Source organism: Zingiber officinale, chromosome 5B (assembly GCF_018446385.1).
Source record: "Zingiber officinale cultivar Zhangliang chromosome 5B, Zo_v1.1, whole genome shotgun sequence".
NCBI lineage: Eukaryota > Viridiplantae > Streptophyta > Magnoliopsida > Zingiberales > Zingiberaceae > Zingiber > Zingiber officinale.
This window is the reverse complement of record NC_055995.1, coordinates 70,140,201-70,151,318: the sequence shown is the minus strand read 5'-3', so window position 1 is coordinate 70,151,318 and position 11,118 is coordinate 70,140,201. Positions and strand designations below refer to the sequence as shown.

General features: G+C 41.9%; 1 protein-coding gene across 3 annotated transcripts; it reads right to left on the bottom strand.

Moving 5' to 3' along the window:
• Positions 1-753: 753 nt before the first annotated feature.
• Positions 754-4,386, bottom strand: LOC121984501 (cellulose synthase-like protein D4). Of its 3 annotated transcripts, none has more exons than XM_042537451.1 (3): positions 2,299-4,386; positions 2,149-2,217; positions 754-2,109 (listed from the first exon to the last, which is right to left on the bottom strand). In XM_042537451.1, exons 1-3 carry the CDS (start codon positions 4,384-4,386, stop codon positions 880-882), a joined length of 3,387 nt encoding a protein of 1,128 aa, XP_042393385.1. In that variant the 3' UTR covers positions 754-879. The 3 variants fall into 3 exon arrangements, with proteins under 3 accessions (XP_042393385.1, XP_042393384.1, XP_042393383.1); XM_042537450.1 differs by having other exon boundaries at positions 754-2,217; positions 2,299-4,304; positions 4,341-4,386; XM_042537449.1 differs by having other exon boundaries at positions 754-2,217.
• Positions 4,387-11,118: the final 6,732 nt, after the last annotated feature.

The window sequence follows — 11,118 nt, the reverse complement described above, 5'->3', positions numbered from 1 at the left end:
CCTGATCAAGAAGACTGGCAGGTTGAATGCTCTGCTATGCTCTGTTAAGAAAATTGATTGGCTCAAGTCGACCAGAAAGAATGGGGTGTCGAATGCTTTGCTCTACCAGGAAGATTAGTTGGCTCAACCCGGCCAGCAGGAATATTGACGGATTGGATCAGTTGATCAGGTCAGGTCAGCTGGTTGGGTCAGGTCGACCGATCGGGTCGGCCGATGGGTCAAACCTGAAGACTGATTTGTCTACTCAGAGATAATTATATACCTTTCTTGATTTCAACCTAACTTAATCTGTCATCTGTCATTTTAACCTTCGTCATTTTAATCTTCTTTATCCTCGTGACAGTTTCAATACTCGTTGCATCAATATACAATTTATTCCATATTTTAAGGGCATCTATATTAATTTGCAAATCTAGGGAAAGTAAGTAGCTAGCAGGGTTGGTTATCCTACCCCCATCCGTCACTTCAACGGTTCCGGATTTTATTTTTAGGTCTATATATATATATATAGGGTTTATGATTCAGGGTTAATTTTTTTTTAAAAAAAATTAATAATCGGTATTGCAAAAGAATATAAATCTGAATCCTGAATCTCTAAATCATAAATCCTTAGGACCTAGAAATATAACATGGAGCCGTTGAAGTGAGAGGAGTGTGTTTGCAAGTGTGGCCTTTTGTCATCAAGGAAGTTTGCTCAAGCATATCGAGCTTTTCTTTCTTTATCATATATAGCAGAATGCAAAGTTATCATTTTACAATACTTTAATCTCCCAGTCTACTAGTCTATCGAACACTGATCGTGCAATATGATATCTGAAAACAATGTCGTTAAGTCTGACAACTAATATTAATCATATATATCCACTGGAAGATTTCATTTCATGGAAACTGGAAGGTGGAACCAAGGGAAGAGGCATCGCTACCCTTGGGAGGACTGATGGCAATCCAGAGCAGTGATATGGTGATGGCGATCAGTCCTGACCATACGAACACGATGGTGGGAGTCTTCCCCCTCCTTCCCATCAGTCCCTTGGCGAACGGGTAGAGGTGAGCCAGCACCCAGAAGCTAAAGAAGGCTCCTCCCATCAGCTTGCTCCACTTGGGGACCTCACTGTAGATCGTCTTGGCGAAGCCAAAGGCGATGGCAATTATGTTCACCATCATGATGGTGATGGGAGGGATCATGAGCGACGTCCACTTCACCAAGTAGAGGTCGGCGTAGATGTCATCCTCATCTTCTGCGGCCGATTTGGAGGTGAGCGTGAAAGAGATCTCGATCCCAGCGATGACCTTGAGGAGTCCTTGGACCACCGCGTAAAGGTGGGCGCTGGTGCCGGAAATAAGCCAGAACTGCTCGTTGCGCCACCACTCCTCCAGGCCGACGCCTGACCACTTCACCTCGAGGATCGCCAGGGCAATGAGCGTGAGGGTGATGGTGAGCAGGTAGACGAGGAAGGTGACGTTCAGCGTCTGGACGATGAAGAAGCCGGAGAAGAGGGAGAAGGCCGGGAGGAAGCAGTAGACGAGCAGGAAAATGGAGGTGAAGGGGTAGATTCCGACGTTGAGGTAGGCGAGGCGTTGCAGGAGCTTGAGCCGGCGCGACGCCAGCAGGGCGTTGTTCCGAGAGAAGAAGATCTCGACGGAGCCCGTCGCCCACCGGAGCACCTGGTGGAGGCGGTCAGTCAGATTGATCGGCGCAGATCCGCGGAAGGCGTCGCGCTTTGTGATGCAATACACCGAGCGCCATCCGCGGTTGTGCATTCGGTACCCTGTCACCACGTCCTCTGTCACCGATCCATAGATCCACCCTACCCGATCACCCCACTCCGTCTTGTCCTCGTACCAACAGGACGTGACGGAAACCGCCTCCGCCACCGTCGACGGATCAAGCGGCGGCCGTGGAACCGTCAGAGCGCCGGGAGGGCGGCCGTGCTTCACCCCGGGATGGTCGGCCAGAGGCCGGCCTTGGAATTCAGCCACCGGTATCGACTCGGACAATGCTGCAGAGTTGCCGAATCTCTTGGGCAGCAACGCCGGGTCGAGCTCCGCGTCGAAGTCTTCCGTTCTTAGCGCCTGCGACTCCGAGTCAGCCTCTTTGTACGTGTTCTTCTTGTGCTTGTTCGTGAACAATCGAGAGTACTCTGTTGCTCGCGGAGGATCAAATCCGTAGAGTGCAAATCGTCGAAACAAGCAACCAGTCCCCACGTAAACAGGGCCCTGTATACACATTAGGGAATGAAAAAAAAAAATCATTAGAAAATACACACTCATCCAAAGATTCATGTGGATCTATATTACCTGGACACCATCGAGAGCGCGCATGTTTCCGTCGAAGAAGACCGTGTTGTGGTTAGCATAACGATCGGAGGGGTCAATGCCCTCGAATCTCTGGGGAAATTGGATGTAACAAATGCGATCGCCGCCTCTGTCCATCATGAAGCACATGCCCTCACGCAGCGCATCGGCGTTATAGATGTAGTGGTCGCAGTCCAGGTTGAGGATGAAGGGGCCGTTGGACATGATCGCCGACGCTCGCACCAACGCGTTCATGGCTCCGGCTTTCTTGTTGTGGTCGTACCCTCGTCGCTTCTCGCGCGACATGTACACCAGCATCGGCAACCGGATGTCCACGTCCGAGTAGTCGATGATTTGTTCCTCGTCCGGCATGCCGTACAGCGGATCCGAAGAAGGGGGTTTTAGCATCACCTGCAAGATGCTCGGGTGGTCGCCCTTGCCATGCTCAGGGGCGGAGGCGGCCCAGGTCCCCGGCCAGTGCGTGCCGTCGGCCATCCATGTTGCTTTGGCGATTTTGATCGGCTCCGTCCGATCCCCACCGCTCTCCTTGATGTGCTTCATCGCTTTCACCTCCTCTCGCGCGTTGAACGCGTCGGAGCGCCTCCTGATGGAGTCGGGCAACCCGTTGATCCTCACCTTGAACTCGTCGTACTCTCTCTTCGCTTTTCGCCTGTCCTTCACGAAGTCCGGTCGCCTTTTATTCTTCGTCGGGTCGCCCTTCAAGCTGAAGTAGCTGTCGGGGTTTCGAGGTTCGATATCATGCTTTCGGCAAAAGGGAACCCAAACGTTGGCAAAGCTCGCCGCCTCCGCCATCGCCTCGAAGGTGAGCAGCGCGCCGCCGTCGTCCGATATGTAGCACGCCAGCTTCTCCACCGGGTAGTTGATGGCCAGAATCGACAGAATCGTGTTGGCCGTGACCAGCGGGGGCTCCTTCTCCGGATCAGCGGTGGAGACAAAGAAGTCGACGCCGGGGAGGTCAGAGCGGCCTGTGGGGTTGGCCGGAGTTACCGTTTCGAACTTTTCCTTGAGCACTGAGAGATCGGTCGCCCTGTTGATCGGGTGCAACTTGGGGATGACGTCGAGGATCCAGGAGAAAGCAAACCAGATCTCGCAGACGATCGACATGCCCCACAGCCACATCGCCTCTTCATTCGGATGGTTCAATCTCCAGTTCAAGAAGAAACCCAGAGCGACCAATCTCACAAATATAAGCAACCTGTAAGGGCTGATGATTCCGGCAGGCATCGGGATTTTTCTAGTCAAGGGTTTCCAGCCCTTATCGACCATATCAGGGATGCCATTTCCTTCCAGATCTTCCTCGTACATCCCATCTTTCGGCCAGTAGGCATTGCCGTAGCCGTACGTGCCTTGGCTCTCGAACAGCCATCGGTTGTGATCGAATTCCCCGGTCTGGCTACGCATCAGTGACATTCTGTTCTCGGCCAGCTTGGAATTGCCCGGAGCCGGAAGAGATAGAGCGCCGGAGCCGAAGTTGGGTGCGTCGTCGTCGTATTCCTCTGTCTTGTATGGTTCCTTGCAGCCTGGGCATTGCCCCCTGTCCTTGAGCGCGTCCATGTAGCAATCCCTGCATATCTTGAACCTGCACTCGCAGGGGTCGACGTCGTCGCCTCGCTCGTCCCTCATGACTTTGCCGTCGCACGCCGGCATGGCGCAGGAGGAGCCCTTGGCGCCGACCATCTGGGGATGGGACACTTGGGAATCGATCACCTTGTCCATGACGTGCGCCCTGGTCACGCTGTTGAATCCGCCGGTGAAGAGCGAATTGGAGACGTAGTGTTCCTCGGCCTTGCGCGCCACCGACTCCGTCTCCGTCAGTCCGTCCATCGGTTGGTTGTCGGGCGTGGGCGGGATGTGCACGGTGTAATTCATGTAGTCCCCTGCAATTTCTCCGGACATGTCGATGTCCTCCCTCGACAGGCTCACGTAGCGGCCGCTCGACGTCCTCCTCGCAAACTTCACCGATTGCCCGCTCGCGCCGCCCCGGTTGCCTTGATTACTTCCGGAGCCGCCGGAGCCGACGCCGCCGGAGTTACGGATCGCCTTCTTCGTTGGATTGTGCGACGACGCCATGCTCCTCTTCTTATATATTCCTTCAGAACTATTCTCTCAATTGATAATGAAAATCAGCAAGGTGGAATCGATCAATCACTATTTGCAATTTCAACCTGCTGCCGCTCGACGATTATCATCTTCATTAACTTTGAATTAGATTTGCTTTATTTGGCTCTCTCTACCTGAAATGCGTGGACAAGGGAGGAACTTGAGGATTGTCCGAGTCAAAAGCAAGCAGGGAATTTTATTATTAGGATGGAAAAGCACATATAACGTACGGCTATTAGAATAAATAAAATAAATAAATTTAAACACTTAAGCAAATTATTTTTTTATTTCTAACATAATATTCATAATATATTACAAACAAATAGATAATTTAACCTAAATTATAAATATAATAAAATCAAGAGTCGAGCAGGATTAATTTTTTTAAAAATATTCATAATAGGACTTGAGATTATACAAATTTTAATATAGAAATTTAAACGTAATTAAATTTTACCAGACGCTCACATGATTTTGCGTGAAAAGAGGGAGTGCATTTATTTATTTATTTTATTTTCATTTTTATGTACATCGGCATGAGAAAAGTGACGGGCTATTTATGATTGGCAAAAGTTAGTAATTGGGCCGGTTTCATTTTTTGCTTGTGCATCGAGCTCGTCTAAAATAATTATGTGAAATTTTAGGATTGGTTTTTCCGTGTAAATTGTGATAGGGAAAAAAACTAATAGAATAATCTACGGATGAATAGAAATTAAACTCACAGTATGTAATTTTGAGGTAAAGTGGCCGTACGTAAAATTGCAACCAAACGACCACAAAATTAATGTTAGAAATAATAGATCTTTCTAACTAACTAATTACTAACTAGATAAATAAAATAATGAACGTAGAAAAATAAAATGATTATTACCTCTAATCATTTATATTTGAAGAACATTGAGACACCACTTTTGTTGCTGAATGTTTTACGCCTTCTAAACACTCCAAGCATATTGTTATTCTTTAAAAAAAAAAAGTGTGTATATTTAGAGACCCTAGAGACCATTATTTATAGAGATTCAATATCATGGTTGAGCCAATCCTCAATATTATCATAAATTATGACGAAATAATCATATCATATTAAAAGATATGATAAAATAATTATACCATATTAAAAGATATAATATTTATATTAAAGTAAGATTTTAATTAATTATATATATTTAAATCTTACAATATATTACCTTTTATTAAAATAAACTTTTGTGCATAAATAAAATCTTAACCATATGTGTCACTTAATAAGGAAAGATTCATAATGAAAATAAAATATTTCTATTATTCTCCCACTTAACACATATATATTTAATCATTCACTAAATATATAAGATACATGAATCATGATGATATATCCTCCAAATGCGAGTATTATCTTCCATTTATTACATTATATCATGAAAATATCATGTTCTCAATATATCTTAATAAATAAATCTTATATTTATTCCAGGTCCAACTTTAGTTATATTTCTTAAATTAATTAATGTATATACAAATATGACAAAAATATCATAATTGAGTTTCATTGATAATCAAATTGTTCTAACAACAAAAATTAAATAAGGGAACCAAATCTCATCCTCCCTACTTGATCTCTAAATTTCAACGATGACATATCTTTAGTCAAAGGTCAACAATCATCAATTCAGTGTTAATGTGCTCAATAACCACTGTCTTATTTCTAACATGTTCTTTTATGAATAAATACTTAATGTCGATATACTTAGTTCAACTCCCACTTTTATTATTCTTAGCCATAAAGACAACAGCTAAATTTTCACAATATATCCTTAATGACTTAGAAATAGAATCCATAATTCTAAGCTCCGAAATGAAACTCTTCATTAACATCTTGTGAGGTCACCTCAAAACAAGATACGAACTCATCCTCCATAGCAGAAGTGACAATCAACGTTTGCTTTGCATTTCTCCAAGACATAGCTCCACTGGCTAACATAAAAATCTATCGAGAAGTTAATTTTTGTGAATCAATGTAGTTAGCGTAGTCTGAATCAGAGTAGTCAATCACTTCTAAATTCTCATCTTGTCTAAATACGAGCATGAAGTCTTTAGTCTCTTGAAGGTATCTCATCACCTTCTTTGTAGCTTTCCAGTAGTTTATACCCGAACTACTTTGATATCTTCCCAACATACCAACAACAAATGTAATGTCAGGTCTAGTGCAGACTTGAGCATATATTAAGTTTTCAACAGTAGAAGTATAAGGAATGTTTTGTTAAAACTTTCGAGCCACAAAAACCGTTTTTTGCGTTGCGGAAACCCCGAAGTTCTTAGCCACTGGATCCGTGCGAAGATAAATTTTTTTCGTGTACTTAGTTTTCTACTCTAGATCTACTTTAGATCTACATGACAAGAGATATACCTTTGAAGCGAAACCCTTCGCAAATCCCACTCGTCCAAGGTCCGTCGGATCTCAAGTGTGTTCAAGTGTACACACCTTTAAAAGTGTCCACACGAACAAGAGATAGAGAGGAAACCTAATATAGCACTCAAAGGTCTCGCAAGAGGGAAGGAGAGAGGAGGAAGAAGAAGATGGCTTGAATGCACACTAATGTAATTCCTTAATGTGGCCGACCACACATGGAGGTTTTTAAACCTCCATGTAATACCAAGAGTCATGACTCTTGGTCTCCCTCATGAGGTGGCACACCTTGATGATGTGGAACATCATCATTGGCCGGCCCATGCCAAGTGGCATTTGGTCAAGTCAAACTTGACCAATGAAGTGACATTTGGTCAAGTCAAACTTGACCCTTCATCTTCCTTCTCAAGTCAAGTCAAACTTGACCTCTTATCTCCCATGGTTGATCAAATCTAACCATTTGATTCAAACCAATTTAATTTAATGAATCTATATTCATTGAATTAAATCGACTCAATGAATCCAAGTCTAAATTAGACTCATTTGACACATAAATCAAATTGAGTCCAACTCAATTAGTTTATTTTGGATTACTCTTAATCCAATTTGGTTCATCACATGAACCTAATCCTTTTGGTTCATCATATGAACATATTCTCTATCTAATTGCCCTTTGTGTGTGACCCTATAGGTTCTTGTAACGTTGGCAATGCTCCTAAACCCATTTAGAAGCATAAGTAATGAGTGGTATCTAGCAACACATCATTACTACCCAAGTTACAAGAATGTTGAGATCCAACATCACCTTGTGACTACTAATTGTGACCCTTCACAATATATGATAATGCCCTTCTATCATTGACATCTAGATTGATTAAATTGAGGCATAGACCATGTCATCCTCTAATCAATCTATATCTTGAACTCCAAGTAGACTCACTCTAAACAAATGAGCTCAATATCTCATATTGACTCGTTTGGGCATGGTCATGCACTTAGTGGTCTCACTCTATCAAGAATGATGATATCACTCCCGTCATATAGGAGGGATAGATCCATCTACATCACTCACATCCCTCCGTAATCCGAGAATGCCTTTATAGTGTACACGGTGTGACGTGTGAGGCAAGCCAAAGTAACCCTATATAGAGGGAACCATGGTGACTTCAGGTCCAAGGACTGATAGTCATACTAATAGTCACACTAATAGTCACATGAGAAAGTATATGACACTCATATAACGATCCATGATACTTTCTCATGGTGGGCCATTCAGTATACATTCTCCAATGCATACCCATGTGTCAACTTGATATCTCTATATCCATGACTTGTAAGATCAAATCATCGAGTTGACCTACATGCTAGTCTCATCGTATTAACATTGTCCCTGAATGTTAATACTTGACTAGGAATGATTAAGAGTAGTGTTCTCTATATCATCTCACTATCGATTCAACCAATCGATTGATATAGATAAGAACCTTCTACTCAAGGATGCTATTATACTTAGTTATTTGGCACCAATACAAGTAAGTATAATAACCATAAAAGAAATGCCTTTATAAACATATAGGAATATGATACATCGAGTCTATACAACAATCATCATATGATTGGCTCTAGGGCTCTAACTAACATGTTTTTCATTTGTTCTCTTTCAAAGTCATTTTTTAGACATTAATCCATATTGAATTTGTCACCTCTCACAATGAGAGATATATTTGATGAACAATTTTCATCCAAAATCTCTCTAAAACTTTGTTGATATCTTAAGACAAGCCTAAGATTCCTTGAAATCTGCCTTTGTATATCTTAATGCCAATGACATAAGAAGCATCACTCATATTTTTCATATCAAAGTTCTTAGAGAGAAATTGTTTTACCTCATATAGTAAACCCTTATCATTGGTTGCAAGTAAAATATCATCCACATAGAGAATAAGGAAACAAATATTGCTCCCACTGACCTTCTGGTATATACATTGATCTATGACATTCTCTAAAAAACCAAATGAAGAGATGACATCATGAAATTTCAAACCAATGACGAGAAGCTTGTTTTAATCCATATATGGATTTCTTGAGCTTGTACACCAAGTGCTCACCATTAGTAGAGAAAAAACCTTCTGGTTGTTTCATATAAACCTCTTCCTCTATATCTCCATTAAGAAACGTAATTTTCACATCCATTTGTTGCAATTCTAAGTCAAAATGTGCAACCAATGCCATAATAATATGAAAGGAATTTTTCTTAGAGATAGGAGAAAATGTCTCTTTATAGTTGATTCCTTCCCTTCCTTTGAATGAATCCTTTAGCTATGCGCCTTGCTTTATATCTCTCAATGTTGCTCAATGAGTCCTTTATTTTGAAAACTCATTTACATCCTATGATTTTTGCATTATCAAGTAACTCGACAAGATCCCAGACTCCATTAGATGCCATAGAATTCAATTATTTTTTCATAGCATCATATCAAAACTTTGATTCACTACAACTCATAGCTTGTGAAAATGTTTCAGGGTTATTTTTGGCTCTAACATCAAAATCTGATTCTTATAGATATACAACCACTAGGTATTGCTGATTTTCTTATTCTAATAAATCTTCTTAAGTTATCCTCTTGAGGAACTTATTGTTCAATCAGTTGAATAATTCCTTATTGTTCCTCATTAACAATTTGATCGACTAGATTTTCATCAATATTTTGTGGAATATCCTTAATTGGTTGTCTAACACTCATTTATTCTTGAGAGGTGTAAATGACAATCCATCCATAACTTGAACAAGGTGGTTGATCATTAATGTGATCTTTCTCAAAAACTATATCTTGAGAATGATCACTCCCACTAGTTAAGTCATTCTCAAGAATTTTTGAATTTCTTTATTTCACAATTCTAATGCTATGAGATGGACAATAAAATCTATATCCCTTGGACTTTTCGACATATCCAATGAAATACTCATTTATTGTTAGTGCAATTTGTACTAATGATCTAACTTAGATTTTAATTAATGACAAGTGGATTAAAATTAGAGTGTTTGTGATTTAATTGCTTTATTAAGTGTGTAAGAGTTGATGAGTCTGAAGGACTTAACACTAGGCTAAAATCTAGTTAGGTCCAAGAGACCCGATAGTTGGTGCGAAGTCCGGATAGGTCCGCAGGATCTGATATCTGGAGGAAAGTCTGGTTGGGTCTGCGGGACCTGACAACTGGCGAGAAGACTTGGTAGGTCAAAGACAAGTCAAACGACTATAGTTGGTAAGTGAAGGTAAGCAACTGGAAGAGAGATCCAGTTAGGACAAATTTTCATTTGAGGGAACAATAGGCGTTCGTTCAGCTTAGGTCCATTTGGGAAACCTAAGTTAGGTCCATTCCCAAATGGACTTAAGCTGAAATCTTGAATAGATCCTGGCCTCAGGAAGACATGGTCTAATTACTACTCCTATCTTATTGTGTTGTGCTAACTTGATTTTGCAGGATAAATATATTTTTGTTGCTTGGACTAATTCTTTTTTGCAGGAAAAGAAGATGCTGAAAAAAGAGTGTCTGGGCGCTCGGAAGGGATCCGAGCGCCTATAGCTGGTCCAGGTGCCTGGACTAGCTTCGCCCTAGCGGCTTGGGTAGACACCCAGGCGGTCCGGGAGCTCGGAGCTGGTCCAAGCGCCCGGATCAAAAAAGTCATCCAAAAGCTGAGTTGGAGCACGATGACTGGCCGAACCCACATCAACCGTCCAAGAGCCTAGAGGAGTTCCAGGTGCTCGAAGGTGGATAAACTTGATGGATTAAGTTTTGATGAGAGATCACCATGTCAGTAGCAATCCAGGCTCTCGGAGGAGTTCCAGGCACTCAGAATCGACCTATATAAAGGTCTTCGACCAGCAACTTCAACACATCATCTGCTACAAGTTTTATTCTTGCATGCTGCTTCAAAAATGCTCCGAAATCATGATTTTTGACGAACGCTATTCACCCCCTCTAGCGTCTTAACAATCCTACAAGTGGTATCAAACCCAGATTGGCTTTGAATTGGTGTAACCACTAATCAAGTAAGGGGGTGGTTTTTAAACTTTCTTTTAATATTTTTTTTTAGTTTTGAGCTTTTTGATATAGTCCAAATTGGTACAATTACCTCTTTGAACAAGTCTTCTCATTTATTTTTGCAATATCTTGAATTGGTGCAGATCAATCAAGTCTTTCCTTTTTCTCCCACGCTACTTACCCCAAGACCAGATCTTGGCAATATTTCTAAGTTTTTCTTTTAGAAATTTAATGAAACAAAACGAGGGATATATCACCATTCGTCCTCACCT

What these genes read in the sequence shown, in the direction of transcription:
- LOC121984501 (XM_042537449.1), bottom strand. Translation starts at nt 4,386, where the DNA reads ATGGCGTCGTCGCACAATCCAACGAAGAAGGCGATCCGTAACTCCGGC. An exon ending in GCGCTCTCGATGGTGTCCAG is followed by an intron (nt 2,218 to 2,298) that starts GTAATATAGATC and finishes ATGTGTATACAG; the next exon opens with GGCCCTGTTTACGTGGGGAC.